Consider the following 27,413-nt stretch of genomic DNA (forward strand, 5'->3'; position numbering starts at 1 on the left):
CCCGCCACCGCCCGCCCTCGTTCGCTCGCGCTCCCCGCCCGCCGCCCGCCGCCCGCGGTCCTCCGTCGGTTCTCTGCTGAGTCCGCCGTCTTCCGCGGAGCTGCCGGTCCTCGTCTCCGAGCTTGCGGACTCGCGGACAGGCGTCCTCGGCGCGAAGAGGCCGGACTTGGAGTGGTCGCCTTGAGGTGAGCAGAAGCATTCCCTCCAGCCGCCTCGGCTCCGGGGGCCCGGCCGGCCGGCCGCCGCCGCCGCCCGCCCGCCCGGCACTTTCCGGCACCCGCCGTCCCCCAGTCGCGGGCGCGCCCCACCTGCTGCTCTCGGCCGGCAGCCCTGGCCCCCCCTGACCGGGGCCCCGCGCCCGAGGCGGCGGCCCCGCCCGCCCCGCGCAGTCCCCGAAGCGCGCCCCGCCGCCTCCAGTCCCCCTTCCCCCGCCCGGCCGGGCCTGGTGGAGCCCTAGCCGCCCGCCCTCCCCGTCGCTTCCTCTCAGGGCTGCGCCGGGCTGGGCGGGGGCTCCCGGCCGGCCCGCGACCGCGCTGGGGGAGTCTGCCACTGTGAAGCGCGCGTGGTGTCGGGAGTTGGAATAGGCAAGAAACTCTTTTACAACTCCATTTTGCCTTTTACATTGAATGTGGATCATTAATCACCGTTTTATACCGGGTGAAGACAGTGAGGCTTTGGGTGGATTTTCTGTTTTCAATGCCGTATTCTTAGAGATTGTGTAAGTAAATGATTGTTTTGAAATCTTAGCGGTGAAGACTGTATGGGGGGAAGGTATTTTCCAGTTGAAAAAACATTGTAAAAATAATTTGGAGAGGTTGCATCGATATAGATGCATTTCTACTTAAAGTTACTGCTTTAATTAGGAATCACTTACAGATGGGTTCCCTTTTCAGGTCGTTTTCTTGAAATTGTACTTTTTGCACCCAAATATTTTTTGTTTGTTTTTGTTTTTTTGATTTGTTTAGTAGCATAAAGTGGGAAATTGGCATCTTTTTTTTTTTGTCCCACAATTGGTTCTACTTGTATTTTCTAATAGTCCTCACTAAGAATTTTAACCTCTGTTGGTTATTCATATGGTTCTTTCTGTCTTCTGACATTCTTTTGAAATAAGTGTTGTTTTGCAGGTTATATATAACCAGATTATATTCCTCTGGCAAACCTGGAGGGATGGGAAACTCAATGTAGTATGTGGTGAGAATTTTCAGCCATTAAGTGTCACATGTCCAAGTGTGAATGTACCGTGTGGATGGTTTCTCACCATCCACATGGTTATCTTGGTAGTGATACTGTCTGGAACATTTAACACAAGTATCCTTGTTAACTTAAAATACAAGGCTAGGTCTTACTATTGAAGGCTCTCAGAACTATTGTGAGAATTTGTCTACTTAGGTGTTTCTTAGGGGCATAAAATATATAGAGAGCTTGTGTTTTCTATTTTATTTTTTTTTTCTCTTTGGTGCTTGAAATTAAACTCAGGGCTTGGGGCATAGTGAGCAGGTGCTATATCTCTGAGCTTTATTCCAGCCCTATAACTAACTGAGTCAAAAGTCAAGTGTTCAACTTACAATGCCGCTACCCAGAAATCTCCTGGAGAAGGAAAATCTGCCAACTTTCCCCCATATAGACTGGAAAAGATTTAAAGGATTTATAGGCTGACTCCATTTGTAGGCGTGGAGACTGAGTTCAGGGACTTTTTTCAAGAGAAAGGTTTATTAGCACTCTGCAGAGAGAACAGTGGGAGAGACCCCTGCCTACTACTTAAGAGAAATGGACACAGAGTCTGACTTGAGCGCTGGAACTTGATTTGTAGATCTAGCTGTCCTGCTTCTGCCTTCTGAATAGTGCTGGGATGTGTACCACCGTTCCTGGTGAGCGTTAAAAATTTTGAAGGTCATATGTCTAGTTAGACTAAAACTACTTTTCTATCTGAAAAAAAAAGTCCTCCGTGTACTCTCGGCTAAAATCAGGGTTCCTGATTACTCTCTTGCTGTTCTTCACCTTGCAGATTGTGCGTATTTAGGGAGAATCTGGTCAGTTCACTTGCCAAACAAATTTCTAGTTTTTTGGGGTTTTTTTGGTTTTTGGAGACAGGGTTTCTCTGTGGCTTTGGAGGCTGTCCTGGAACTAGCTCTTGTAGACCAGGCTGGTCTCGAACTCACAGAGATCCGCCTGCCTCTGCCTCCTGAGTGCTGGGGTTAAAGGCGAGCGCCACCAATGCCCGTCTAAATTTCTAGTTTTTGTACATAGCCCTTTTCTGGCTTAGCCTTGTCTTTGAGTTTGTTGATTTTCTTGAGGACCCAGCCTCTGGGAGTTGACTGTTAACAAAGACAACATAATGAGGTCCCCCTAGAATGTCTTCAGGCTACTATAGCCCCTTTGACTAGATTTTAACTTGAACTGGTGAGAATGCACAAATCACATACATAAGCAGTGGTCTGTGCAGTGTGTGAGAATGGTTTTGTTGGAGTGTTTTCATAGTCCTTATTCTTTGTTCATCATTAATCCTTTTAACAGCCCATCCTCTCTATTAGCGGTGTAAATTTTTAGAAGAGTAAAATGTTCAGGTGTTTCTTAGTCCATGGGGTGGGGTGGAAGTAGGAGGAGGAGGAGGTTAACCTTGAGAGATTGGCTAACCTTGTTGCAAGACTGACTTGAGATTAGTGGGTTCTGTAGACAGTACATTTGGTTCCATGGCGTTATAACTGCTAGCAATGATGGCATGCTGTGTACAAATGCTGAATTTAAAAACTGGAAGTAGGTGAGGTGAGAAACCTATAATTGCAGTACTCCAGGAGGTAGGATTGTTAATTTGAGGCCCGCCTGGGCTATATAACAAAATCCTGTCTCAAAAAAAAAGTTCCTAGTAATGTTCTTCTCTCCTCTTTATGTTTCTACCCAGTAGAACTCAGATGTTGCTCCAAAGCATTAGTTATGTTACTTAACTATTTTTTGTGGTACTGAGAATTGTACCCAACTTTGATGCTAGGCAAGCGTTCTGTTGCTTAGCTATATACTATTAGCCTCTATATATTTTAATTAATGGGTTGATAACCTTTCAGCCGGAGGCTTGAGCCCAGAGCATTACACATACTTGCAAGGGCTCTGCTACTGAAGTATATCCCCAACCCTGATTTTACTTTTGTTTTGAGATAGTCTCATTACACTGTTAGGGTATGACCATGAACTCATCAGCAGCCTAGGCTAGTCTTGAACTTCCAACCTTCCTCAGTCTTCCCAGTAACTAGGATTCCAGGCCTATGCCATCAGGCTCAGATGTAACTATATTTTGTTATTATTTTTATGAGACAGTTTCACTCTATAGGTGATGCTGGCCTGGAAACTCACTATATAGCCCAGGCTGGTCTTGAACTTATTAGCAGTTCTTCCTTAGCTTAGCCCTCCTAAGTGCTGGGGTTGTAGGTGTGAACCTATCTTTTAACATTTAGGCATGTAACTTACTGGTGTGTTTTGGTTACATTAGATATTTGTGACAATAAATTTCAAAAGTAGTTTGAAGTTAGTAATTATTATAAAATCCCTCCCCTCCCCTAATAAGGTTTCTCTGTGTAACCCTGGCCATGTTGGAACTTGCTCTGTAGACCAGGCTAGCTGCAACTCAGAGATCCTACCTGCCTCCCAAGAGCTGGGATTACAGGGGTTTTGCACTACCACCCAGCTGTAAAATCCCTATTTCAAGTGACTTCTTGTTTGATTTTGAGACAGTCTTATGTGGAGCTCTGTCTGGCGTGGCACTCTGTAGTTCAGGCTGGCCTCACAATTGAGGCAGTCTCCCTAGTGCAGGGATTACGTGTAAACTACCATTCCTGACTCATTTTAACCTATGGTGCTGTAGTATTTTAAGGGAAGGCTTGTTTTGTTTTTTTGTTTTTGTTTTTACTTTTTCGAGACAGGGTTTCACTGTGTAGCTTTGGAGCCTATCGAATGTAGATCAGGCTGGCCTCGAACTCAGAGATCCACCTGCCTCTGCCTCCTGAGTGTTGGGATTAAAGGCGTGTCCACCAATGCCTGGCTTAAGGGAAGGCTTGTATATTCTTAATTATGCAAACCATGTAAGTGAAAACAAGGTAGGCAATAAAGCTGCTTATTCTGGGTGTTGGTTTCAGCTTATTGGTATTTGCTCCGAATGATTCTAGATGTACTTATTTTTCTTTTGACTGTGCCCTTTTATACTAAGTGATCAGAGTGTGATATGCAGGATTATTAAATTGTAACTAATTTGCAGTTCATGCCAAACTGAAGTTTATTTGGGGAGAGAAGTTGGGGTATATTTTGAGAAGGGATCTTGTTAATAAAGGTAGGTTGGGCTTAAAATCATGTCAGTCCTTTGCTTCCACCTCCCAAGTGCTGGCAATATTTAGCATCTGCCACCACAATTTCTTTTCCCCTGTTGGGAAGATAGAGTAAATATATTCAGGTTTATTTATGATAGTATCTTTAATTCAAGTGATGGTAAGAGGAGAAGAAGCAGCTAATGAAACAGTGGGAGGTAAAATGAGTTTAGAGAGATGGGCAGGGGCCAGATCCTATACTATCTTTAGGATATAAGAAATGCTTTGAGTTTGTTATTTTTGTTTATTTTTTCCTTTTGGGTTGTTTGTTTTCAGTTTTGTGGGGTTTTGTTTTGTTTTGTTTTTTTTGTTTTTTGTTTTTTTCCCTGAGGCAGGGTTTCTCTGTTTAACAGCTTTGGCTGTCCTGGAACTCGATCTTCAGACCAAGCTGGCCTCAAACTCACAGAGATTTGCCTGCTTTTTGAGTGCTGGCATCAAAGGTGTGTGCCACCATGCCTGGCTCCCTTCAGCTGAATCTTGTAGAAGCATTTTCTCAATTGAGGTTCCCTCCTCTCTGAAAACTGTAGATTGTGTCAAGCTGGCATAAAACTAGTCAGCACAGGGCACTTGTAAAGAACTTGCTTATTGTGTATAAGGACCTGAGTTGGACTTCAGTACCTCAATATTAACAAAACTTAAAAAGGAAATGCTTTTGATAAGGCCTTAAAATGTTAACTAGTCTAGGAGGTAAGATACAGTGATTACGGTAAGTCTTTTAACTTTAGGTGACTAAAGATTTATATAAAGGAGATGCTCAGTGATTAAGAGCACATATTACTCTTGCAATTAGACTTGAATTCAGATCCTTGCACCCATATGGCAGCTCATAGACATCCATAACTCCAGTTCAATGAGATCTGGTCTCCTTTTCTGACCTCCAAGGGCATTAGGCACACATGTGTACATATATAATTTCAGGCAAAAAGACTAATGTACATAAGACAGAAAAGAAGCCAGGCAGTGATGGCCCACACATTTGATTCCAGTACTCGGGAGGCAGAGACAGGAGGATCTCTGTGAGTTCGAGACCAGCCTGGTCTCCAGAGCGAGTGCCAGGATAGGCTCCAAAGCTACACAGGGAAACCTGGTCTCCAGAAACCAAAAAAAAAAAAAAGATATAAATGATAAATTTTTGTGTTTATTGGAAATTAGCTTTTCCCTGGATACTATCAAGTTGGGCAAAAGGTCTGCTGTGTTCAGTATTTGGCTTCACCCACATTCCACCGCTAAAGCCAAGGAAAGTGTTGCTTCTAGAGGTGCAATGACCTTAATATTGTTTCACAAGAGCCACTAAAGATGCCCTCATCAATGGTGGCTTAGTAGGTGGAATTCTTGAAGCTCCCAAAGCACTTTAGACCAGTTCCAAGCCCATCTTTGTGTGCTTGCATCTAATTGTAAGGAGTCTGTGTGTCTCTCAAGTTTGGTGGAGGTGGTTTGGGTTGGGCAACAAGTCAACTTAATCAAGGTTGATAAATAACAGCAGTGACAAAAAAAAAAAAAGCCATGGAATGGTTAGGCATCTGTAAAATTGATTGGGGTGGGCATAAAGTAGCAATTCTTAACCTGTGGGTCAAGGCTCCTTTGATAAACCTCTCTCTCCAGAAATACGTAGATTATGATTCATATTGGTGCATTTATAAAGAAGCAATGAAAACAAGTTTATGGTTGGGAATCACCAGACTGTGAGGAGCCCTGTGAAAGAGTTGCAGCATTAGGAAGGTTGACAGCCACTGCCATAAAGCGATAGTAGTTGTGTAGCGGTTAAGGGTTGTGGCAAAAGTCTCAGCTTAAGGATGTCATTGAAGAATACTTCAAATGCAGTTAAATAGCCCTGCACATTTTCCTGTCTGGACTAAGGGTTACATTGTTATTTATTTATTAATTATTATTATTGTTGTTATTTTAAGACAGGGTTTCTCTGTGTAATAACCCTGGCTGTCCTGGGACTACCTCTGTAGACCAGGCTGGCCTCGAACTCATAGAGATCTATCTGTCTGTGCCTCCTGAGTGCTGGGATTAAAGGTATGCGCCACCAACGCCTGGCCTGTTTGTTTTTATCATTATAAAATTAACTTATTTTTCTTCATTTTATATAGCCTTGCATCTGAGGCATTCCAAGTACTTTGTACAACCACTGTTGGAGAAGCTGTGTGTTTTTCAGCACCTTTGTAAGGTATGTAAATAAATATTCCTGTATTCCCTTTTCCTCATAGCAAGAGATCATTATTTTGTATTAACAAAATCTGTGGAAATGTGGTTACTATTAATAATTACTATTAGTGATTCTCTTGTCCTCTAATCTTGAGGGCATTTAAATTTTTTGTTTGTTTGTTTTTGTTTTTTGAGACAGGGTTTCTCTGTGTAGCTTTGGAGCCTGTCCTGGTACTCACTCTGGAGACCAGGCTGGCCTTGAACTCACAGAGATTCTCCTGCCTCTGCCTCCCGAGTTGCTGGGATAAAGTCGTGTGCCACAACACTCGCCTCATTTAAATTTTTTCTATTACTTGTTTTGTCTGTACATGCATGTGTTTACATGTGCATATGGAAATCAGAGGACAACTGGTGGAAGTCCAGTCTCTCTTCCACCATGTGGGTACCAGGGATTGGATTGAGGTCATCAGGCTTGGGAGCAAGGACCTTTATCTGATGAGCCATCTTGCCAGCTCCATTTTCCTTTATGTCTGTTTACATGTGTTTTGGGGAGAGACGTGGTAGTTAGAGGACAAAATATAAGAGTTGGTCCTCTCCTATCATATGGGTTCTAGGATCTAGGGTGTTCAGCCTTGATGACAGTCATCTTAAACCATCCGCTGAGACAGCTCATTGGCCCTGCCTCTTTTCTTGTTCGCTTTTTTGTTGTTGTTGTGTTTTTTAAGATGGCATCTTGTGTAGGTTAGGCTGGTCTTGAGCTTATGATCTTTCTGCTTTTGCTCCTTAGCACTGAACATATCTTGGTTTTGGTTAGCTTTGAAATAGATAGTAAAGGTAGTTTGTTGTTTTATCTTTTCTTAATTTGATAAATGGTTACTAAAAAAATACTGCTGTATGCAGGAAGTATGCTGGAACACACCTGAAGAAAAAAACAAAGACTGTCCTGTCCATTTGGAATTGTAATTCCTTTTTTTTTTCCAAGTCAGGGTCTCACTGTGTAGCCCTGGCTAACTCACTGTGTAGACCATAGGCTAACTTCAGATTTACGGAGATTTGCCTGCCTCTGTTCCTGGGTGCTAGGATTCAATCTGTGCCACCACACTTGGCCCTCCTGCCTTATTGGAGCATTCCATTGGTTGTCACTGGCTGGCCAGCAAACACCTGGGATCCTCCTGCCATCACTTTTCAGCTGACTGAAGGCATATGTCCTTTTTATGTGGGCGTTAAAGCTTCACTCTGGTTCTCATGTTTGTACTTTACTAACTGACCCATCTCCCAGTCCCTGGAAAGTAAGGCTTTTCATCTCAGGCTTCTATTTCTTGCTTGTCCTTCCCTCCCTCCTTCCCTCCCTCTCTCTCTCCCTCCCTCCCTCCCTTCCTTCTTCTCCGTTCATTTGTTTTTCAAGACAGGGTTTCTCCATGTAGCCCTAGCCATCCTGGAACTCTCTCTGTAGACCTCAAACTCAAAGATTTACCTGCCTCTGCTTCCCAAGTTCTAGGATTAAAGGTGTGCACCATGACTGCTAGGCTATTTTTTTATTTTTGAGAAAGGGTCCCTTCTAGAGCAGTGGGTTCTCACTTTCCTAATGGTGCAACCCTTTAATACATGTGTTGGCCTCAACTACAAAATTATTCTAGTTACTAGTTCATAACTGCAATTTGCTACTGTTATGAGTCATAATATAAAAAATATACATGGTGTCTGATGTGGGATACCATGACCCGTGAAAAGGTCATTCAGTCCTTCTCCAAAGGGTTATGACCTACAGTTCCTAGTGCCCACATGGGGCTCACAACCTTCTGTAACTGGGAATTCCAGGATTGCAATGCTCTCTTTTAAAAGCCTCTGTGGGTACCAGAGGGGTGGATGAATAAGTGCAGGCAAAATACCCATACACATGAAATAAAAATTAATAAATCTTAAATTAACACTGGGAATAAAAACCCAGGTTTGGAAAAAGTGTTATATGTATACCAGGCTCTTTTGTGGGGGTAGGGAGAAAGGGTTTCTGGCTGACTTTGAACTCAGAGATCCGCCTGCCTCTGTTTCCCAAGTGCTGGTATTAAAGGTGTGTACTACCACACCTAGCTGAGTCCAAGGATATTTTTGTTTGCTTTTTCGAGACAAGATTTCTCTGTGAAACAGTCATGGCTATTCTCGAACCCACTCTATAGACCAGGCTGGCCTCAAACTCACAGAGATTTGCTTGCTTTTGCCTCCCAAGTGCTGGGATTAAAGGCATGAGCCACCACTGCCTAGCAACTTTTGCTTTTCTTTTTTCTTTTTTTTTGGTTTTTCTAGACAGTTTTTTTGTGTAACTTTGCTTTTCTAATAGTCATCAGCATCATATATATTGTCTTTCAATTCAGAGAAAAACTAAGATGTATAAATTTCAGCATACATGTTTGAGAGTTAAAGTTTCAGAATTATATATTGAAATGTCAATAGGATAAATGTTATAGCCTCAATTTTTAATGTTACATTGTCTATATTAGAGGTTAAACTTTAGTTTTTGTAGTTCTAATGTGGTAAGATATTGTTTATGATTTATTAAAGCTTGCCTGAGGATTCAAAAAGCAAAGTCAGCCACAAACCATAGAAGCCAGGCACACACCTTGAATCCCAGCAGCCTGAGCTAGAGGTGAGAGCTAGTGACTGGCTGCTTTGCTTTTCTGATATTCAGCTTGAAGCTTGAACCCCAGTCTCTGGGTCTTTTATTTTCCGTGTTACATTTTTTGGGGGAGGTGGGAGGGTTCAAAACATGGTTTCTCTGTTGCTTTGGAGGCTGGCCTGGAACTCACAGAGATCCGCCTGATTGAACCTCCTGAGTCCTGGGATTAAAGGCGTGTGTCACCACTGCCCTCCCCCCCAACTTTATTTTATGTGTGTTTGTTGGCATCAAAGTCCCTGGAATTGGAGTTACAGTTATGAGCTGGCATGTGGGTGCTGGGAATTGAACTTGTGTTCTCTGGAAGAGTAACCAGTGCTCTTAACCACTGAGCCATCTCTCCAGCCTTCCCTTCCCCCCAACCCCAGGGTTTTCACATATGCCAGAAGGGAGCTCTGCTGCTGAACTATTATTAAGCCCTTGAAAAATGAGATTGTTTTGCATTTTGTTTGGTGTCCAAGTATCTAGAAATGGTAGAAAGCTTGCTGTAATCATCACTGTTTCTTCTGCATAATTAGCCTTTTGAAGATACATGAGGTAAAAATTATAATTATCTTAAGTATCCTGAATTAGTCATTTTTAAAGCTATGGATATTTTATCTACATGAAAATTTATTCATTATCTTTCTAAAATATAAACATCTTGATCCTGCAGAGGCATAGTTATTCAGATGAATAATTATTTCCATTTCTGCTTCTTGGCTGAAGGACTGTTTTGTGCTTGCTGATAAGTAATGTTTGGATGATAAGTGTCTTTAATGCATTCATTGCTAACAGGTAGCACCACCTCAGATATCTTTGTTGGTTTCTGGTATGTCAAAAGTAGGCTAAAAGTTCCTGAAGAAGTAGATACGCTGTCAGTGTTAACAAGTATTCATGGTAGCACTTGGGAAGCAAAGGTAGGTGGGTCTCTGAGTTTGAGGTCAGCCTGGTTTCCATAAGCAAGTTTTAGAACAGCTAGGACTATTACACAGAGAAGCCCTGTCTGGAAAAACCAAAAAGAAAAAAAGTATTGTGATCTGTGTAGTGTCTAAAAAGTCATCAAAATTATCCAGCTAATAATTTAGGTTCTAGAAGAGCCAGTTACGATGTATGCCAGTAATCTTAGCGCTTGGGGGTAGAGTTAGCAGAATCAGTAGGTCAAGGCTGGCCAGCTTCTTCCCCCCTGAACCATCTCACTGGCTGGATTTTGTAGTATTTCTGTTGCTATCATCTGAGAAATAAAGGAAGCTGGTTTTGAAACAGCAGAGTAAGTGAGAAAGGAGGGATTACTCATCCAGTGCAGCCAATGAGCCATTGCTGTGAAATGCTGACATTCTAATCTGTTACATCTATATTCTTAAAAACTAACATCAGATTCTAGTAAAACCTCAATTGGGGCTAGTCTATACAGAACTTGCTTATGCAACTGATGTTGAGTAGATGTTGTGTCCTTGTGGAAAAAAAATACCTCAGAATTTGAAATCTAAATGAAACGTTTGGTCAAGTAGAACAATGGTAGTGTTTTGGGTGGTGACAGGGAGGAGAGCAGAGTCAACCTGGGCCTCTTTCTAGAGTAGTGTTGGCTGATCTATTCCAGATCTGTGACTAGGATTTATATTAGAGTGCATATGATTACATCTTCCTCCAAGTACAGTAAATTTATCACGATTATGACAAGATCAGATATAGGAACAGTAACATATGATTTCCAGGCCCTTTCTCTTTTCATGAGAATGCTTCCTATAATGCAAGAAAGTTTCCTTTTAAGAAAAACAGCCTATTTGAGTAACTGATTCTCTTCTAATTTATGAAAAAAAAGTATTTGCATCTGAATAACAAGAGCTTTTAGTCTTTCATAATGAATTTCATTATGGTAGAAGCCTACTTTCTAGAATAGTCTAAGGGTATCGTCTTCTTAAGGCTTTGTCATATCTGAGATGATAAATACATATTTAGACTTTGTTTTACACAAGTTTTAATAGTGATTGCCACATACTTCCTACTTACAGGCCTTGTTTGAAAAGAAGTAATTTCCTGTTTCAGTAATGAGATGTTAAGACTCAGAAAAGAAGGGCAGTATCTTAGTAAAATTAAATAGTGTCATACTTCATTATTTGAACATTTGATAGTATCTTTTGCAAAAAAAAAAGGTAAAGCCATGTCTAGCAAATGCACACATGTAATATCATTAGGCAAAAGAGGATCTTGATTTCCAAGTTAACCTGGGCTGTGTATGTTTTTGGAGACAGGGTCTCTATATGTGCCTGGCTGTCTGGAATTCCAGGACAGCCAGGGCTGTTACACAGAGAAACCCTGTCACACAAACCAACAAATCAAACCCTATAACATCTTTCATATACCAACAACACATTTATATCTGTTTATTTGGAGTGGCTAAGTTTCTTAATATTACACATACCTATCTGGTGCTATTTTGACCCTGCTAAGTATTACAGGGAATATAAAAATTAAAAAATAGCCTTTTGTTATTAGACCTTATAGATCAGATAGTGGTGTCTAGAAAAAAAGATAAGCATTTGCTGTTACAGCTTTCAAGTCGGTCCTCTTCTTCTTCTGTGGGATTCAAGGTCAAATATAATAACCCTTTTTGTGACCAATGTTTTTACTAGTCTAGTTATCTTACTTAAAAAGCCCTGTTTTTTCCAATTACAATTTTTAAAAATCAATGTATATAAATGTTTTTTCTGAATATATTATGTGAATCAAATGCATAACTGCCTATCTGCAGAGGTCATTGGATCCATGGGACTAGTTACAGAACTTTTTTTTTTTTTTTTTGTAGTCCAGGCTGGCCTGTAATTCAGAGATCTGCCTGCCTCTGCCTCCCTAGTGCTGGGATTAAAGGTGTATGGCACTACTGCCCTGCCTAGTTAATTTTATTTCCTTGTAGGGAGTGACCAGTGTTGGTTAGACTGGTGTTCTTGTTTGCTTTCTGTTGCTATGGGAAACACCATGACCGAAAGTAACTTGGGGAGGAAAGTGTTTATTTTAGTTACAAGTCAGATATAGTACATCATCAGGAGAAGCCAGAGACTGGAGGAAAGAATGTTTACTGCCTTGCTCCCATTGGCTTGCTCTGCCTGCTTTCTTGTATATGGGCTATGATGGCACACGCCTTTAATCCCCATACTCTAGAGAGAGTCAGAGTCAGGTGGATCTCAGAGTTTTGAGGCTTGCCAGTGCTACATAGTAAGTTCAAGGCATAGTAAGACCTGTCTTCAAAAACAAAACAAAACACACCCAAGCACACACAGACAGATGGACCAGGTGTGGTGGCGCATGCCTTTAATACCAGAATTTGATTTGGGAGGCAGAAGCAAGAGAATCTCTGAATTCGGGGCTAGCCTGGGCTACATACCAAGCTCCAGGATAGCCAGGACAATAGAGAGACCTATCCTAAAAAAATAAATGAAGCCAGGTGGTGGAGGCACATACCTTTAATCCCAGCAGAGGCAGGTGGATCTCTGAGTTCAAGACCAGCCTAGTCTACAAAGGATTTCCAGTACAGCCAGAGTTGTTAAAACAGAGAAAGTCTTGAAAACTCATAAGAGAAAAAAAAACCCTTAAAAAAAAAAAAAAAGCTAAGATAGATATACTTTGTTTCTAATCCTTTTTTTTTTTTTTTCCAGATTGTTTTCAAGTCAGTGCATTTAAAAATGTATCAGTGGTTTTCTTTTTAAGCATTATCTCATCTGGTAAATGAAGATAGTACAGAAGGACATGTGATCCCTAGAGGTGTACCCATCATTGTGTTTTCAACATTTAAAACACCGACATGCATCAGCCACACTCCCTTTCAGTTTATCACTCCAGTTATCACCTCTTTGTTTAATGTTTTAACCTTCGCCCCAGTTTCTCTCCCTTCTCTCCTCCCACCTCTGTCTCTCTTGAGACAGGATCTCATGTGTGCCTCCACACTAGGTTTCTGTGATTGTGGACACTGAACAATTCTCTACCCGGTGAGCTGCATCCTTCAACCTGCTCCTCCTCTCTCATTTCATCTAGTGGAGTTTCAGCTGTGGTTAAGTCCAACTCTTGGCCTATTCTGTGCCTGCAACAGAATACTAGAAAAAGTATATTAACTCATCTCATTTTGGACTAATAGCCCCTGACTTCAAAGGTGACCCTCATTCCTGCTTAGCAGTTCTAAAATTCCTTAATTTGTTACCTTGGTTTTTAGAATAGCATAACTTCTCTTTTAGTGCAAACCTGTTTCCTTTCCCAGCATCACCATCAACTGTTAGAGTCTTGCTTTTTTTGAGAAAATGAGGACTAGGGATGTTACTCAGTTGATGAAGTACATACACAACCCTATGGGTGGGGGGGATTTTTTTATTTTCCTCTTTTTTGAGATGGGATCTCTGTGTAGTCCTGGCTGTCCTGGAACTCACCATGTAGACCAGGTGGGCCTCAAACTCACAGAGATCCACCTGTCTCTGCCTCTCAAATGTTGTAATTGAGGGTGTGTGCCACCACAACTGGCTAAAGCCCTATATTTGACTCCCTGTTACCACATAAACCAAGTGTGGTGCATACCTGTCTCAGCTGCATAAAGAGTTGAGAACAGCCTAGGAAAAAAGAAAAAGAACTGAAGGAACTAGGAGAGTTTACTTGTATGTATGTCACCTTCATTTGGCTATAGAGGTCAGCCTCCACTTCCAGTGAGAAATAATGCTTACAAGTTCATTGTTCCTAACACTCTTTAACTTGAATGTTAAATCCCATTCCCTTTTAATCTCAGAGCTTATTCTAGCAGTTCTTCCTGTTGTTTCCCTCTGCATAAGGCCCATTAGCAAGACTTTAAAAGTCCCAGAGTAGATGCTGGTAAATTCTGCTTCTGCTTCATAATTTATTTAATTTACAAAAGGTTACTTGGAAGCTTAGGTGCCATCACTCTGGAATTGATGCCGTATACAATGGCTCTGTTGCATTTCTTACTACACTGAGTGTAGAAATTATAGATGTGAGCCGCTTCGATGTTTGTTTATTTGTTATGTTCCTGTGTTTTGCCTGCATGGATGTGTGCACTGTGTACACAACCTGGTGTTCCCAGAAGTCGGAGAGGACTCCATATCACCTGGAACTATAGTTACAGACAGCTGTGATAGCTGTGTAGGTATCGTAAGCCAAATCCTGGTCCTCTGCAAGAGCAGTAAGTTGTAGTAGTTTTTTGTTTTGTTTTGTTTTTTACTCTTTGGAGGTGTCATCCAGCTTCCAAATAAATACACCTAGACTTGTTCTTACCTATGAATGCCATTTCTCCTTAACTACCTTTTACCTCTGGGCTTTTTACCTTTCTTTATTCTATGTATCTTTCTTTTCTTCTTACTCCATGGTTGGCTGGGTAGGTGGGAGGTTGGCTGGCCCCCGTGTTCTCTCCTCCCTAGATTTCTATTTCTCTGCCCGCCAGTCCTATTTCTCTCTCCTGCCTAGCTATTGGCCGTTCAGCTCTTTATGAGACCAGTCAGGTGTTTTAGGTAGGCAAAGTAACACCGCTTTACAGAATTAAACAAATGCAACATAAAAGAATACAACACAGGCTGGGCGTTGGTGGCGCAAGCCTTTAATCCCAGCACTCAGGAGGCAGAGGCAGGCAGATCTCTGTGAGTTCGAGGCTAGCCTGGTCTCCAGAGTGAGTGCCATGATAGACTCCAAAGCTACACAGAGAAACCCTGTCTTGAAAAACAAAACAAAACAAAAAAATACAACACAGCCAGGTGGTGGCGGCAGACACTTTTAATCCCAGGTATCAGGAGGCAGAGGCAGGTGAATTGCTGTGAGTTCGAGGCCAGCTTGGTCTACAAAGCCAGTTCCAAGATGTACTCCAAAGCGACACAGAGGATCCCTGGGCGGGGGGGTATGCAACACATTTGCATCATGAAACAAATATTCCACAGCATAGATGAACGTAATACATCTTAAACTAATATTGTACAACAGTGAGTGCTCTTAATGTCTGAGTCGTTGCTCCCACATTCATATACCATGGCATCCTGTACCCTCTTTCTGTTGTTGTTGTTCCTAAATTTTATTTATGAATTAATACAAAACATTTTTCTTGTTCCCTGTACCCTCTTTGTAAAGAATAGTGTTTCATGTAGCCAGGAACTCTGATTCTCCCAGCTCCCCCTCGTAAGTGCTTGGACTTAACAGTCCTGCCTTACTGTCTTAGAGTTACTGTTGCTGTGATAAAACCCAATGATCAAAAGCAGGTTGGGAAGGAAAGGGTTTATTTGGATCACACTTCCACACCATAGTCCATCTTTGAAGGAAGTCAACGCAGAAACTCAAACAGGATAAGAACCTGGGGACAGGAACCCATGCAGAGACCATGGAGGGTGCTGCTTACTGTGGGTTGTTCAGCCTGCTATTTTTTGCGGGGGAGGGGCTGTTTATTTATTTATTTTCCTGAGACAGGGTTTCTCTGTGGCTTTGGAAGCTGTCCTGGAACTAGTCTTGTAGACCAGGCTGGCTCTGAACTCAACAGAGATTCACCTGCCTCTGCCTCCTGAGTGCTGGGATCAAAGGCATGCCCCACCACCAGCCCAGGGAGGGTGCCAACCAACAAGAGCTGGGGGGCTTTCTCATCAATCACTAATGAAGAAAATGGCATTTTCTCAATTGAGGTTTCCTCCTTTAAAATGACTGTAGTGTGTGTCAAGTTGATTCAAAACAAAACAAAACAAACCAACCATCCAGTACACCTACCATATCCCCTTTTAAAAAAACGTGGGTTTTTTTTTTTTGTTTTTTTTTTTTTTTTCAGTAATAGTTTGTTGAGGTGTAATTGGTACATTATACAGCACACCATTTGAAGTGGACAGTTTGGTGAGTTTTGGTATATTTATGAGGTGTTCATCACTGCAGTCTATTTTAGAACATACTCCTTCCTTAAAGAAGCCTTACTTTAGCAGGGTGTGATGGCACACACCTTTGGTCCTAGCAGTCAGAAGGCAGAGGCAGGTGGATCTCTGTGAGATCAAGTTCCAGGACAGCCAGGGCTGTTATGCAGAGAAACCCTGACTTGGAAAACAATAATAATAACAATAATAGCAATGGTAATAATAAAAATAAGACCCATCTCAGGCATGGTTTTATGTTATAAGCTCCAAGAGAGGCCCAAGTCTGTACTGGGAGGCAACACGTAATTGGGGAAAGGGTAGTTTAGGGCCAGAAATGGACTTTGGAACAAAATCGAATGGACAAGTACGGTGCTTCTTTCTGGGAAAAGGAAAGAGGTTTTCAGTAAAGACATTTCTTTCCCCTGAGGCTTTAGAAATGTTCAAGGCTCCACCAGTGGTGGCGCACACCTTTAATCTCAGCACTCGGGCGGCAGAGGCAGGAGGATCTCAGTGAGTTAGAGCCCAGCCTGGTCTATAGAGTGAGTTCCAGGACAACCAGAAACATTTCACAGGGAAATCCTGTTGTTTTTTTAAAAAAAAAAAAAAAAAACGAAAGAAAGAAGAAATGTTCAAGGCTAGTTAGTAAGTAGATAAAGGTGTATGGTTTGAAAAGGTGGGAGACTTGGCTGGCAAAATGGCTCTGCAAGTAAAGGCAGTTACTGCCAAGTCAGAAAACCCGAGTTTGATCCCTGGGACCCACAAGGTAGCAGAGAAAGTTCCTGGAAGTTGCTCTCTTACCACCCACCATATGTTCTCACATGTGTGCCTTCTCTCCAACAAATAAATGTATTAGTCAATGTAGTTTTTAAAAATTTACAAAGGAAAAAAAAAAGGAGATAGAGAAATGATTGTGTTACGTTTTTAAAAATTTTGTGTGGGGGGGGGTGGGGGAAGGAAGGACAGGGAGAGGAGAGCGTGAGCACATTGACCTCAGGTCATCATGCCTGGCAGCAAGTGCCCGTTTCCAGAAGATGGCACCAGATCCCCTGGAACTGGTGTGGGTGCTTGGAATTAAACCCGGTCCTTTGCAAGAGCAGCCAGTGCTCTTAACCTCTGTGCCCTCTCTTCAGCCCAGTAAACACCTTTATTCTTTAAGTCATCATGCTGCTCAAATCTCATTTTAAGAGGCATGAAATTCCAAGTATAATTGAGTATAGTCCTAACTAAACTTTGATCAATGTAGACCAGGCTCATGTTTGCAGTAGTCCTTCTACAAGTGCTGAGATTAAAGGTATATGCCACCACACTCACTTTTTTGTTTGTGTGTTTTGTTTTTTTGACTGTGTTTCTCCTCTGTAGCCTTGGCTGTCCTGGAACTCACTCTGTATACCAGGATGGCCTTGAACTCAATGAAATCCACCTGCCTCAGCTTCACCTTAAAAAAAAAAAAGAAAAAAGAAAAAAGAAAAACATTAATTTATGTGTGAGTATATGGATGCCATAGTATATGTGGAAGTCAGAGGACAAGTTGTACTAGTTGGTCCTCCTTTTACCCCGTGGGTCCCAGGAATTGAACTGAGGTCAGGCTTGATGGTAATTACGTACCTTAACCAGCTGAGCAATCTCACCATTCCCCCAGATGCTTGCTGATACATTCTTAGAGACGGGGTCTCCTTGGGAGACAGGCAGGACCATTTCAGAACAGCCAGGACTATTTCACAGATCCTGTCTCAATTTCAATAAACAAACAAACAAACAAACAGGGAATCATAGGACCCAGGCTGTATTCAAACTTGCTATGACTCTGACTGAGCACCTGTTCCTCCTGCCTCTACTTTCCAAGTGCTAGGATTACAGGCATGTACTACCACACCTGGGTGTTCTTGGTGTTTTCATACAGTCTCACAATGCCCAAGTTGTTTTGTATGGTTTTGAGGTCTAGGGATTAAACCCAGGGTTTGGAAAATGTTAGTCAACTGTTCTACCACTTAGCTACATCTCCAGTCCTTAAAGGTACAGGGTAGTCCAGGCTTAAAATCATGTCCCAGTGTGTGTTGCAAAATTTAGTTTTGATTTTATTTTTCAAAATAACATATACTATAGCTTACACGGGCCTGGAACTAGGCATACCCTATGGTCTCATGCTGGAAGTAAGCCTCCTGCCTGTGCCTTCCAAGTGCTAGGATGACAGGCATGAGCCATCATGCCAATCTGTAAAATATTCATTTCCCAGGTTATTCATTGTTAGGGTATAAAAATACAGTTGCTGGCCGGGTGGAGGTGGTGCACACCTTTGATCCCAGCTCTTGGGAGGTAGAGGCAGGCCCATTTCTGTGAGTTCAAGACCAGCCTGGTCTACAAGAGCTAGTTTCAGGACAGCTTCCAAAGCCACAGAGAAACCCTGTCTTCAAAAACAAAAACAACAAGAAGAACAAAATGCAATTCTGTCTCTTGGCAGGTTTTCTATGCTGGTAATCTGAACTCGCCCTCATGCTTGATTAGCAAGCACTCTACTGAGCCAGCCCCTTGATGGATGGATTGTTTTGTTTATTATTTTTGTCTTGCTTTTGTTTTGAAACAGGGTCTATTGCGTTATTCATTCTGATAATTTGTATGTATTTTGTTTTGTTTTTGAGATAGAGTCATCATACTATTGTCCAGTCCCCATTTATAGTACCCCTTACTGCCTCAGCCCCTCAAAATTATAGGCACAAGCTACCATACCAGGCTCTGGTATTTTCTTCAGTAGATTCCTTAAAAATTCTTACCTAATGGTTTTGTATAGAAGTGACAAGAAGAAATGTCTGTTTTGTTCCTCATCTTATGGGATGGCTCTTTTTTGGTTTTGGTTTTGGTTTTGGTTTTTCAAGCCAGGTTTTCTCTGTCACTCTGGAGACCAGGCTGACCTCCAACTCACAGAGATCCGCCTGCCTCTGCCTCCCAAGTGCTGGGATTAAAGGCATGCGCCATACCGCCTGTGGGATGTTTCTTAATCTTTAATGTTAAGTATAGTTTTTGGTATGTAGCTTTTAGATGCCAAATAGAACATTGTTCCAGAATTTTTAATTTGGGAGTGCTAGTAAATGCTTCCTTCCTACCCCCATAGCCAGTAAAATGTGTCATAGTCTGGGGCTGCTTATGGATTCTTATACATTCTAGATAATACCTTTTGTTTATGTTTAAGGGATGGCTGCCATCAGGAAGAAACTGGTAATTGTTGGTGATGGAGCTTGTGGTAAGACATGCTTGCTCATAGTCTTCAGCAAGGACCAATTCCCAGAGGTTTATGTGCCCACAGTGTTTGAAAACTATGTGGCAGATATCGAAGTGGATGGGAAACAGGTGAGTTCAAGTTCCATAGTAACTGATTTCTTTGAATGTTAGGCTAGGCTGTTTTGTACACAGTGCAGCAGAAATGTTAGAAACAGAAGTTGATTTCCCCTGCCACCTTTCTTTTGGGATTCTGGTTGGTTGATTTATTAGTTAGTTTTTGAGACAGTTTCCTATAGCTCAGGCTGGTTTCTGTATCACTGTTGAACCAAGGCTGGCCTTAAACCCTTGATTTTCTAGACTCCATCTTGTTTTTATTTTTGAAATGGGGTCTCAAATATTCAGGATTTTTCTTCCTCAGCCAACTACATGAGGTCATTAATTACAGGTATGTGCAGTGATGCCCAGCTAGTATAGTATGTTAGATTAGCTGCTCTAAATTGAGGATTTATCATTGTAGATCCAGAAATACAAATAATATAGAGAATACAGGCTGGGCATGATAATTCAGGGAGGGAGGAAATCAGAGGACCTGAGTTCAGTTCCTAACACCCACATGGGCAGCAGGCGCACATTTTATGTAATTTGTGCATACATACAGTTAAAACATTCATACACATAATATAAAAATAAATAATTTTAAGTTTCAGATCAGCTTCAGCTAGAGAGTAAGAGGGTGCCCATTAAATAAATAAATTCAAAAATACGTTAACTAAAAGGGGGCTGGAGAAATGGCTCAAATGTTAAGAGCACTGACTGCTCTTCCAGAGGTCCTGAGTTCAATTCCCAGCAACCACATGGTGGCTCACAACCATCTCATAATGAGATCTGGTGCCCTGCTCTGGCATGCAGACATACATGGAGGCATGAAGTTTTTATTCATAATAATAAATAAATAAAATCTTTAAAAAAAATAGGTAACTAAAATAGATGAGTAAATGGAATTAGGGATGTAGCTCAGCTGGTAGAGCAAATGCGTTCAACCTCCAGTACCACCTGTGTGGCGGCTTGTTTCTGATCATAGTACTTGGCTGGTAGAGCTTGGAAAATCAGAAATTTAAGGTCATTCTCAACTACATTTGAGATAAACTAGGTGGAAATTTGTTGAGATCTTAGCATATATACTCAACTGATTTGGCCAGGTCAGCATTTTTGAAGGTCATTTCTCAAAGGCCTAGTGAATGTATTACTGATTTTATTATGACATTCCATCTGTATAAAGTAACTGTGAGGTGTTGTGTTTCTGTAACTATGCACTAAAAGGATAGTTTTGGGGGCCAACAGTATGTCCTCTTTGGCATATTAACTTAGCCTAGAGACAGGGTTTCTCTGTATCTTAGGAGGCTGTCCTAGAACCCACTCTGTAGACCACGCTGGTCTCGAACTCACAGATGCCTGCCTCTGCCTCCCGGGTGCTGGGATTAAAGGCATGAGCTGCCACTGCTCAGCCTACTGTTATCAATCATAATGTAAGTATCTTATATATTTGGTATATGACCCCTGTGAAAGTATCATTTGATTCCCAGGTTGAGGCCCACTCCTCTAACATATACCCTTTCTTGCTCTTAAAATTCATGGCCTCAGTGTGTGTGTGTGTTGTTGTCTCTAAATATATAAGTACAACAAACTCAGTCTGTATAACATTAACTTTATGTTATGTTTTCAGAGCTAACCATTTGGAATTGATAACTAGTTGGTGTACTCTTTTTCTGGGAAAGACTGTTTCTCCAGCTCTCAGCTGGAGTTGCCCTTAGTTCCTTGTGTAGGGTTTTATAAACTACAGTGGTTTATTAACTGGACATTTGGATGTATAGTGTTCTGTTTATAAATTTGCTACTTTGGCCCCGGTGGTGGCAGCGCAGGCCTTTAATCCCAACACTAAGGCAGTGGCAGGCAGATCTCTGTGAGTTCGTTACCAGTCTGGTCTACAAGAACTAGTTCCAGGACTGCTTCCAAAGCCACAGAGAAACCCTGTCTCGGGGTGGTGTGTGTGTGGGGGTGCTATTTTGATTATACTGTTTAAACAACCTGTATTTGATTCTCAAAAAGATGAATGGCACTTTTTACTATTTTGGACAGTTTGCTGTTTGTATATAGTGAGTGTCTTTTTTTTTTTTTTTTTAAATGGGTAGTAATATTAACGTTGCACTTATGTTGTTGTTTTTCCTATTGTAGGTAGAGTTGGCTTTGTGGGACACAGCTGGACAGGAAGATTATGATCGCTTGAGGCCTCTCTCCTATCCAGACACTGATGTTATACTGATGTGTTTCTCCATTGACAGCCCTGATAGTTTAGGTGAGTAGCTTTGCAGGCTGGTTGCTTGTCACTGCCTATTTAGATGTGAAGGATGTGTTTTGGGAGTCCTTTTCGTTAGTCAGTGGTTGCAAATCAAATATTCTGACATTATTTCAGAAAAGTAATCATGCCAGGAGTTGGTGGCTCACGCCTTTAATCCCAGCACTTGGGATGCAGAGGCAGGTGGATCTCTGTGAGTTTGAAGCCAGCCTGGTCTACAGAGCTAGTTCCAGGACAGCTAGGGCTGGTATACAGAGAAACCCTGTCTTAAAAAACAAAACAACAAAAACTCAAAGCTCACCTCCACAGTGACAAACTACTTCAAGGCCACACCTCCTTTTTGTGCCATTCCTGTGGGCCAAACATTCAAACTCATGAGTGTGTGTGGGCCATTCCTATTCAAACCACCATAAGAACCCAGAGCAAGGTAGAAAGAGAAAATGACCTTGGCAGCTATGACCTTTCTACCAGCAGTGACAGGCATGGCCTGTAGTGAGCCTTTTACTGTGGGGCAGAATCCAGAGCTCTTATTTGGATTCCCACCCCCCAAGAAGCTCAGCAACACCTTTTCACTCTTTGTTGGTTTTTGAGACAGGGTTTCTCTGTAGCTCTGGCTTTTAGAACTTGCTCTGTAGACCAGGTTGGCCTTAAACTCAGAGATCCTCTCACCTCTGACTCCTTAGTGCTGGTATTAAAGATATGCACTGCTACCGCCCAGCTTATTTTGCCTTTTTCTATGATTTTTGAGATTAATGGATTTTTAATTTTCATTATATAGTGCCCCAAATGTTCTTTTAATGGTGTGTGTATACTTGAAGGTCAGAAGACAGTAAGGAGGAAACAGTTCTCTTGTACCACTAACTGGAGTCCCGTTGGTGACAAGCACCTTTACCTGCTAAGTGATCTTGCCAGCCCCTGATGTGCTTTTGAAACAACAGTGGAAAGGGAAATGCCCTTAAAATTTAACTAGGGTTCTTAGAGTTCTTCAAAAATGGAATTAGAATTTATTCTCAAATACTGTACATTTTTTTCTTTCAGAAAACATCCCAGAAAAATGGACTCCAGAAGTCAAGCATTTCTGTCCCAATGTGCCCATCATCCTGGTTGGGAACAAGAAGGATCTTCGGAATGATGAGCACACAAGACGGGAGTTAGCCAAAATGAAGCAGGTATGGTGTGGGGGTGGGAGGAACTGGAGTTTGGTTTTCCTTTTTTTAAATCAAGTCTCACTGTGTAGCCTTGGCTGGTCTGGAATTCAGACATCTGCTTACCTCTCTGTTTCCTGAGTGCAAGGATCTTAAGGTGTGCCCCACTACACCTAGCTTTCCCTATTGTAGTCTTAAATTTTGTCACCCTGAGGAAACCCTCACAAACCATGCTATTACAGAATACCAGAAGTCCTTTGCAGACCCAACCTTCATTGGCCTGACCAAAAGGATTTCCAGAGGCTCCTTAATCACTAAGATGGAATGTCTCTTAAGAGTTAGATGTGTTCCTAAGGACTGGCACCCTAGGAAGAAACCATCTCAGCAGAAGTTACTGCTTCAGATACAGGCAGCTCCTTTCCCTCTCCAGTGGCCAAAGAAACGGGATACCCTAAAGGTAGTTATTAGTCCATGCAGAAGGTCCAAATTCCATTTTAATAAATAAATCTTGACCTTTCAGGAACCAGGTGCTCTAATGTCAGAACTTCTCTAGCGAAGGAGTGTTAACATATTTAACCCAAAGAAACCCAGGTTTCCACTCTTGACCTCAGTGTTAAGGCCAGGCTCTAGCCATTAGCAGGTATTCAGTCTCTAAAGCTATATAGAGGCAATAAATGCTCTTGTTATTATCTAACTTGTGCCCTTGCACTGTACTCAATAAACTATTTTTGGGCAGGGAGTACAGTTCAGTGTCTTGCTTAGCACCAGTGTATAGCAAAAAAGGTTATGTATTGCCCTGAATTCCTTACTCAGTCTCCCAGTTTTTCTGACCTCTCTCTGCCTACAATAAAAGAGCAGGTTTAAGACATTAGTTTCAGGGTATGCATATACGTTTTGAGAATTTTATGAAAGAGCTTAGAGCTGGGCAGTGGTGGTACACACCTTTAATCCCCACACTTGGTATCTCTGTGAGTTTGAGGCCAGCCTGGTGTACAGAGCTAGTTCCAGGATAGCAGGCTACACAAAGAAACTGTGTCTCAAAAAACCACAATAAATATAACAGCTTAAAGCAGGGTTGATTGAAGTCTTTTCAGCCAAGAGTGGTGCCATGTGCCTATAGTTCCAGCTGTTTAGGAGTTTGAGGCAGGAGAATCATCAGGTCATCCTCAACAACATAAACATAGGCCCTGTCTCAAACAAAACAGAAAAACAGTCTTAAGCCGGGTGGTGGTGGCACACACCTTTAATACCAGCACTCGGGAGGCAGAGGATCTTTGTGAGTTCAAGACCAGCCTGGTCTACAACTACCAGCTAGTTCCAGGACAGCCTCCAAAGCCACAGAGAAACCCTGTCTCAAAGAAAGAAAGGAAGGAAGGAAAGAAAGAAAAGAAAGAAAGTCAATAAATGCTTTGTATCTTCCTAAGTAAGACTGAGCTGAAGCTCTCTTCTCTCTCTACTAGGAGCCGGTAAAACCTGAAGAAGGCAGAGATATGGCAAACAGGATTGGCGCTTTTGGGTACATGGAGTGTTCAGCAAAGACCAAAGATGGAGTGAGAGAGGTTTTTGAAATGGCCACGAGAGCTGCTCTGCAAGCCAGACGTGGGAAGAAAAAATCTGGGTGCCTCATTTTGTGAAGCCTTGTGCAAGCACAGCCCTCATGCGGTTAATTTTGAAGTGCTGTTTATTAATCTTAGTGTATGATTACTGGCCTTTTCATTTATCTATAATTTACCTAAGATTACAAATCAGAAGTCATCTTGCTACCAGTATTTAGAAGCCAACCATGATTATTAATGATGTCCAACCTGTCTGACCAGCCAGGGTCTTTCTGACACTGCTCTAACAGCTCTCTCTGCACTCCACCTGACACCAGGCGCTAAGTCAAAGAATTTCTTAACTTCTTGCTTCTTTCTAGAAAGAGAAACAGTTGGTAACTTTTGTGAATTAGGCTGTAACTACTTTATAACTAACATGTCCTGCCTCTCATCTGTCAGCTGCAGGGAACTCTGGTGAGTCACTAAGGCAGAGCTTTACTCCTTAACAGATTACATTGGCAGAGCTCTGGGGAAGGCATCCAGGGTTTTGAGAACTTGCTCAGCCAGAAAGGCCGAAGTCCACGCAGCTGTGGCAGATTTGCAGTTCTGTGGTCTCATGTTAGTTACCTTATAGTTACTGTGTAATTAGTGCCACTTAATGTATGTTACCAAAAATAAATATATCTACCCCAGACTAGATGTAGTATTTTTTGTATAATTGGATTTCCTAATACTGATATTTGTCATTCCCACAGAACGTGTATTGTTTTTTGTTTTTTCTTTTCTTTCTTTCTTTTTTTTTTTTTTTAAGAAAGTGTATTTGGAAATAAAGTCAGATGGAAAATTCATTTTTAAAATTCCCATTTTGTCACTTTCTCTGATAAAATATGGCCATATCTCCCCTATTCAGCCCTATATATCACCCCAGTACCCCTTTCCAGACTGAACTAAGTAAATAGAAATTTGGTTTCACGCCTGAGGCAGTTACACCTTTGAGGTGGCATAGCCTTTCTCACCTGGACTGCAGGGTCTGGCTCTAAGTCACAGTGCTCCTTTATCCACACTGTATCCAAGTTGCCTCCCAGGGGAGCCACCAGTTCTTAAGGGTGGCAAGGGAGGTTTTCTCTTCTCTCCAGCTGACTAAACTTTTTTTCTGTACCAGTTAATTTTTCCAACTAATAGAATAAAGGCAGTTTTCTAAACTTCCTGTATCCTGGTGTGTGTTTTGCTTTCAACTGGGCTAGGGACAGGAGATGGAAGACTCAGCTTGCATGGTTCTAGCTCCTTCCACTCTCAAGCTCATCTAGACTAACGTGGCTCCTCCCATGAACATGAAATGACTATCCTGTACACATCCAAATCTAAAAAGAGGAGTCGGGGGCCCTGTAAGGTGAAGGGGGAGCTGGATTTTCTGGACTAAGACCAAGCGGGGGGAGGGGGCAGAAAAATAGGACCACCAGAGACATGGATGTTGGAGTGCTCTTGTCCTGAGAAGGGCTGATGCCTCTGTCGTCCGCCTTCCACCTAACCCTTTCTAAAACAGCCACAGGAACTCACTCTGACAGCCAGTTCTCAGTACTATTAGAAACAACACAGCGGGGCACACCTTTAATCCCGGCACTTGGGAGGCAGAGAGGGAGACCAGCCGCGTCTACAAAGCGAGTGCCAGGACAGCCTCCAAAGCTACACAGGGAAACCCTGTCTTGAAAAACCAAAACAACAAAAAGCCTCCTAAAAGAAAACTCCATACAACATGACTAGGAGGGGAAAGTTACACAATATAAGTGAGCTGCTTCAGCCGTTACGGACTGCGGCCAGCTTCCTAGGCGGGACCCTAGACTAATTAAACCGTGAAGAGTCGCCATGGCGGTTGCCTCTAAACCAGTACTGCATTGCCTGGGCTAGACCAGACGCGCCCAAGACTCCGCTAGGCGCTTGGACCCGCCGCACCCTCTGGGCTGGCCCTAGCTGGGGGAGGGTAGAGGCCGGATAAGGCGGGACCCTGGAACCTAGAGCGGGCTGTGGGGCCGGAAAAAAGCGGATACCACGTGACCTCACCATCTACCAGTTAAAGGGGGGTGCTGGGCTCCCACTGCACCAGTGTGGCTTCTGTTTTGAGCTCACCAGCTTCTGCATCATGTGTGCAGCCCGGCTCTCCGCGGCGGTGCAGTCCACCGTGTATGCCTTCTCCGCGCGCCCGCTGACGGGCGGGGAGCCCGTGAGCCTGGGCTCCCTGCGGGGCAAGGTGCTGCTCATTGAGAATGTCGCGTCCCTCTGAGGAACAACGACTCGGGACTACACCGAGATGAACGATCTGCAGAAACGCCTCGGGCCCCGTGGCTTGGTGGTGCTCGGTTTCCCGTGCAATCAGTTCGGACATCAGGTGTGCGGGGCAGGGTCGGGAGGAAGGGGCCCCGGGCTCCCAGAGGCGGGATACCCGCTCACTTTCCCTCTGGTGTTGGTAGCAGTTGGAATTCAGGCCTGTACCGGGGTTGTGCAAGGCGGGCAATTCCTGGTGACTCATGGGAAACTCCTGTTTTGCAGTGTTTTCTGAAATCCTAGACCATAAATGCTTTTGTCTCCTCTAGGAGAATGCCAAGAACGAAGAGATTCTGAATTCCCTCAAGTATATCCGACCCGGTGGGGGGTTCGAACCCAACTTTACATTGTTCGAAAAGTGCGAGGTCAATGGTGAGAAGGCTCACCCGCTCTTTACCTTCCTGCGGGAGTCTCTGCCAGCGCCCAGTGACGATCCCACTGCGCTCATGACAGACCCCAAGTACATCATTTGGTCTCCGGTGTGCCGCAACGACATTGCCTGGAACTTTGAGAAGTTCCTAGTGGGCCCCGACGGTGTTCCAGTGCGCAGGTACAGCCGCCGCTTTCGCACCATCGACATTGAACCTGACATAGAAGCCCTGCTGTCCCAGCAGCCTAGAGGCTCCTAAGGCATTCCTGGCATCCGGGTTTGGTGAGCTCCGGCTGCACTCTGGGGGAAGTTCTTCCATGATGGCGTTATCTCTAAATTTGCATGGAGAAACACCTGATTTCCAGGGAAATTCCCTCAGATGGCGCTGGTCTTGTCCATCCCCGCTGCCTTTCTGCCTAAACAAAGGTGATTTTCACCACTAATAAAGTGCTGAATGTCAAAGAA

General features: G+C 42.8%; 2 protein-coding genes across 4 annotated transcripts; both read left to right on the forward strand.

The window, feature by feature from the left end:
• Window positions 1–43: 43 nt before the first annotated feature.
• Window positions 44–25,470, forward strand: Rhoa (ras homolog family member A). 3 transcript variants are annotated; one of them, XM_027414553.2, is made up of 7 exons: window positions 44–185; window positions 6,446–6,522; window positions 9,057–9,141; window positions 19,198–19,355; window positions 21,459–21,579; window positions 22,618–22,748; window positions 24,185–25,470. In XM_027414553.2, exons 4-7 carry the CDS (start codon window positions 19,200–19,202, stop codon window positions 24,356–24,358), a joined length of 582 nt encoding a protein of 193 aa, XP_027270354.1. In that variant the 5' UTR covers window positions 44–185; window positions 6,446–6,522; window positions 9,057–9,141; window positions 19,198–19,199; the 3' UTR covers window positions 24,359–25,470. The 3 variants fall into 3 exon arrangements, with proteins under 3 accessions (XP_027270354.1, XP_027270352.1, XP_027270353.1); XM_027414551.2 differs by lacking the exon at window positions 9,057–9,141; XM_027414552.2 differs by lacking the exons at window positions 44–185; window positions 9,057–9,141 and adding an exon at window positions 581–718.
• Window positions 25,471–26,318: 848 nt separating this feature from the next.
• Gpx1 (glutathione peroxidase 1) lies at window positions 26,319–27,413 on the forward strand. Its single transcript, NM_001256788.1, has 2 exons — window positions 26,319–26,642; window positions 26,848–27,413. The coding sequence occupies exons 1-2, from the start codon at window positions 26,397–26,399 to the stop codon at window positions 27,205–27,207; spliced, it is 606 nt and encodes a 201-aa protein (NP_001243717.1). The 5' UTR covers window positions 26,319–26,396; the 3' UTR covers window positions 27,208–27,413.

This window comes from Cricetulus griseus, chromosome 4, assembly GCF_003668045.3.
Source record: "Cricetulus griseus strain 17A/GY chromosome 4, alternate assembly CriGri-PICRH-1.0, whole genome shotgun sequence".
Classification (NCBI taxonomy): Eukaryota; Metazoa; Chordata; class Mammalia; order Rodentia; family Cricetidae; genus Cricetulus; species Cricetulus griseus.

Bases quoted from the DNA above. Each gene is read 5' to 3' on its own strand.
- Rhoa (XM_027414553.2), top strand. From the start codon at position 19,200: ATGGCTGCCATCAGGAAGAAACTGGTAATTGTTGGTGATGGAGCTTGT. The intron at 19,356-21,458 runs GTGAGTTCAAGT...TTCCTATTGTAG, and splicing joins TCGAAGTGGATGGGAAACAG to GTAGAGTTGGCTTTGTGGGA. The intron at 22,749-24,184 runs GTATGGTGTGGG...TCTCTCTACTAG, and splicing joins AGTTAGCCAAAATGAAGCAG to GAGCCGGTAAAACCTGAAGA.